Below are 4,201 nucleotides of genomic sequence, written 5' to 3'. Positions count from 1 at the left end.
TTATAAGTATTACTTAACCAATAGGTGTGCAGTCATACAAAATACAAAATGCATCGAGTATATCCAATTTTATTCTTAATATAAACATATGTAGAACATTCAAAAAATATTAAATACAAAATTCATGGCAAATATTTAAAAACGACATGCGAAAAAAATAAAGTAGACTATTTAAACTATATACAATCATTTTAAAAGTATTCGTGTATAATATTTAAGAAAAAAATCAAGTAGAATATTTAAAAACTATTTACACAGAACCTTCGTAAAGATGCAATTCGTAATGTACATTAAACATACACAAAAGAAAACAATAATAACCAACAACACAGAACTGACAAAAGAACTACAAATCCATCAAGATGCTGAACCCGAGATCCATGATGTTGTGACAGTCTGTGCCGTCAGAAAGAAAAAGGAAGAGTTCGTTAAATTGCTGACTTTTTTCCACCGTAGAAGCATCGAAAACACAATTGAACACCTACTCATCGCATCACGGATGGCCTCTTCCTCCTGATGGCTGATGGTGGGAATGTCTGTGGTGAAACAAAGTATTGGCTTAGTTTTCAGCGTCGGAATGCACACCGTGGACTCACTAAGATTTCAGTGACGGCTTCAGACTCACCCAGGTTCTCCAGCATATCCAGTTCCTCCTCGCTAAATAGGAGGAGACTGAAGAAGCCTCCTCCGTGGACTGTAGCGTCAGGAGAGGGAGGGAAGATGGGTGGGGGGGAAGGCTTAAAGGAAGGGCTGGCTGGCATGGCAGGGAGGGCACTGCCAGGAGGGCTGATGCTGGGACGTGCGGGTTCAGGAGTAAGAGAGGGGCTGAAGGAAGGGGTGGCAGGCACAGCCGGGGAAGAAGGGTGGGCGTTGAAGCTGGGGGTAAGGGTCTCAGGAGCGATGGGGTTTCCTGGGAAAACACGAGAGTCACGCAACGCTTCAGATGTATTATGTCACGGGACAGTAGTTGAGGAGTACACACGCTTTCTATTGACAGCCTACCACCTACCTGAATTGCCCTGCGGCTCATCCGTCAGGGTCACCGTGGGGATGGCAGGGTTGCTGGCCTCCAGCTCTCGCAACTTCCGCACGGTGACCTCTCTCTCCATTTTTTTAATTATTTTTTTCTTCTCATGTGACTGAAAAAGACAGAGTGACATCTAAGCGTGCAGAAAACTAAGCAAAAGGAAGCAATCACATGTGTTTTATCAATGACTTACAGAGATGTCTCGATGGCCTGCGTTCAGGTGTTTCTCAAATTGTTTGTAAAAATAATGACACAAGGGGCAGGTCTGTCCTCCGAGGACGACCCTGCCCCTTGCCAACTTCTGCCACAGTTGGCGCTCTCGCAGGTTCAGGATGCCGTGGAACACCCTCAGGTGCTGTTTAAAATTAGTGATGTCCCTGTGGCATAGGGGGCATTCGGACCGTGGAACCTGGGAAAACAAAAACACAAAGTCTCATATTATCACCTAGCTTTCCTGTGGCTCGGTGTTTAGAGCGTGGCAGAAACAAATGTGTAATACCATGCGATGCAACGTAAGTTGCTTTGGATAAAAGCGTCTGCCAAATGTGTAAAAGAAAACGTAAAATGACACGCAGGGCCTAAACGAGACGCTGTGAAAACGTGCGCGTGAGAAAGCAAGCTCGTGCTCTTTAATGGTCAGAGGTCAAAATGGGGTTTGGGCCTACACCAGACGCTGTACAAAGACACAAGTGCGGACAAAAACGCATCCCGTTTCGTGTAACACCGCGCAGAATGTGATAAATACGCGCAAAAACCACAAACGTGTTGGATTGCGCAGAGGTCAAAGGTGAAAATGAGGCCGAGGCCAACATCACATGCTGTAGAAAAACACAAGTGAGGATGCAAACACATCACCTTTCACGTAACACGGTACAGAATGTAACGCGCACGTGCTAAAACCACAAATAGATTGCCTCGTGCAAAGGTCAGAGGTGAACGTGAGCTCACGTGTATGTAGGGCCCGCAGCAGAAACTGTAGAAAGGATCCACATTTGAGGATGAAAACGCATCACCTTTCATATGACACGATGCAGAATGTGATGAGCAGATGCAAAAGACGCAAATACATCGCATTGAACAGAGGTCGCAGGTCAAACTGAGCTCATACACACAAAGGGCCTTCTTCGGATGCTGTTGAAGTCACAGGTTAGAATGCAAACGCGTACTCTTTAATGTCATACAGCGCAGAGCGTGACGAGTATATGCGAAAGACACATAAGACAGCTCCCGGTGCGTCCTCACACAAACCACGGAAGCGCAGACCTGTAACATATGTCACGGACAGACACGCGTAATATCTCCCAAAAACATACGTACGAAGAAGCTAGATGTGGAAAATATAACATCGCCTTATCGGACATTCTTGAGCGCCACGAAAAGTGTTCATAATCATAAACGTAGATGATTTTAGAGGGGCTATGACACGGGGATATGATGAATTTCAGCCTAAATAAGTTTTTTTCTGTACGTCAAATGCCAAAATGGTGCACTTCTCCAGAAACTAGGGACTCTAAGCTTTCAAATGATACCCCATACGATAGTTAGAGTTAACGAACTCTTTAACGTTGCATGTGTCTTTAACCCGTTAAGCTCTGCGGACCCGAGCATGTGTAATAAAGTGAAGAGCGTGTTGAGCAAATGGAAAAGACACACATACATTGCATTGCACACTGGGCTACATATTACTGCTGATTTAAGAGACGTTTCATAGAAAATTACTTTTAAAAGAAAGCAAAGTTTCACTCACGTGCGGCATGCTTTCTTAGCTGGATAAAACCACGTGGTTTGACTGAAAACTAAGATGGCTGCAAGAGGCAGTTTATTTACAAACATCTTGCTCTCTAGACACTCACACCTGAGCTTCAAAGGAAGTGTATTCAAACACAAAAAAACGACATAAAATGCCTACAATAAATGACATTGTTGGATACTTATACAGATACATTATGCATCGAGCATCGTATTAATTCCCTGCATGAACAAAACGCTTGGGTTACACTCATTTCACATAGTTTGATTACTTTGTTCTGTAGAATGGGAACGTTTCAGCCTCCGGTGTATACCCTGTATGTATATGAGCTTACTTTGACCACTCGCAGCGCACACACCGCACACTGCCGTGCATTATTGTTACCTTTTGCACCTGATCATCACATTCTATATTACAAGACATGAATGCATATGTTTTTGCATTCTCACTTGTGTCTTTTTACAGCCTCTGAGGAAGGCCTTGTATCCATTTGAGCTCAGTTTGACCTGTGACCTCTGCACAATGCAATCTTTTTTGGCCTTTTGCAAACCTTCGCTACATTCTACACTACAATACATTACAGAGCACGTGTTTGCATTCTCATCTGTGTCTTTTTACAGCACCTCCGACGTTTGTGGACCACGCGCGATTTCCTTGCTGTTCGTGGACTACTCACCTCCGACGTTTGTGGACTAAGCGCAATGTCCTTGCTGTTAGTGGACTATTGCAGCTAATGGCTGCAAAATGAATCAAGTGCACACTAAATACACTCAATAAAAAGATATTATGAACGAATAAAGTGGAATTGAATAATCACTGTGGGTGATTTGTCTACCACGCATACAATACGCATTACGTCATCCCAGTCGGTCTCAAAATTGGTATCTTTTTGACATACGAGACATGTACAAACACAGAACTTTACGTATCGACCATTCCCATTTCCCTATGTGTGACATATACAAATATCGGAGCGACCGGGCACATACACAATTTAAGGGGCCTACAGCAGATCCCGTAGAAAGACACATGCGAGGATGCAAACGCATCACCTTTAATGTATTGCCTTGTGCGGAGGTCAGAGGTGAAAATGAGCTCACGTGTACGAAGGGCCTACATCACATCCTGTAGAAAGACACACGTGAGAACGCAAACACATCACCTTTAATGTAACACAGTTCATAATGTAATGCACACACGCTAAAACCACAAATGTATTGGACCGTGAAGAGGTCAGAGGTGAAAATGAGCTCACACATACTCTGACCTCCTTGCACCATGCAATGCTCTTCTGCCTTTTGCACGTTTATCACATTCTGCACTGTAAGTCGATCCGAGCTAAATTTTTCTGTAATCTATGTGGTTGCAACAGCACCAAACTTTGTCTGTCGCATGTCGGGACAGTGACGGTACTCATACGTCGA

At 43.9% G+C, this 4,201-nt stretch overlaps 1 protein-coding gene across 2 annotated transcripts; it reads right to left on the bottom strand.

Moving 5' to 3' along the window:
* Nucleotides 1–4,195, bottom strand: LOC130556809 (uncharacterized). Of its 2 annotated transcripts, XM_057338115.1 has the most exons (4): nucleotides 1,221–4,195; nucleotides 1,010–1,139; nucleotides 626–910; nucleotides 1–536 (listed from the first exon to the last, which is right to left on the bottom strand). In XM_057338115.1, exons 2-4 carry the CDS (start codon nucleotides 1,107–1,109, stop codon nucleotides 358–360), a joined length of 564 nt encoding a protein of 187 aa, XP_057194098.1. In that variant the 5' UTR covers nucleotides 1,110–1,139; nucleotides 1,221–4,195; the 3' UTR covers nucleotides 1–357. The 2 variants fall into 2 exon arrangements, with proteins under 2 accessions (XP_057194098.1, XP_057194097.1); XM_057338114.1 differs by having other exon boundaries at nucleotides 1,010–4,195.
* Nucleotides 4,196–4,201: the final 6 nt, after the last annotated feature.

The sequence above is a fragment of the Triplophysa rosa genome, linkage group LG7 (assembly GCF_024868665.1).
Source record: "Triplophysa rosa linkage group LG7, Trosa_1v2, whole genome shotgun sequence".
In the NCBI taxonomy this organism is placed as follows: Eukaryota; Metazoa; Chordata; class Actinopteri; order Cypriniformes; family Nemacheilidae; genus Triplophysa; species Triplophysa rosa.
The sequence above is the reverse complement of the archived record's forward strand: the minus strand, read 5'-3'. Positions and strand labels throughout refer to the sequence as shown.

Coding starts and splice junctions, on each gene's coding strand:
- LOC130556809 (XM_057338114.1), bottom strand. CDS start 1,160: ATGTCACTCTGTCTTTTTCAGTCACATGAGAAGAAAAAAATAATTAAA. Junction 911..1,009: donor TGAGCCGCAGGGCAATTCAG/GTAGGTGGTAGG, acceptor GTGTTTTCCCAG/GAAACCCCATCGCTCCTGAG. Junction 537..625: donor GGATATGCTGGAGAACCTGG/GTGAGTCTGAAG, acceptor GTTTCACCACAG/ACATTCCCACCATCAGCCAT.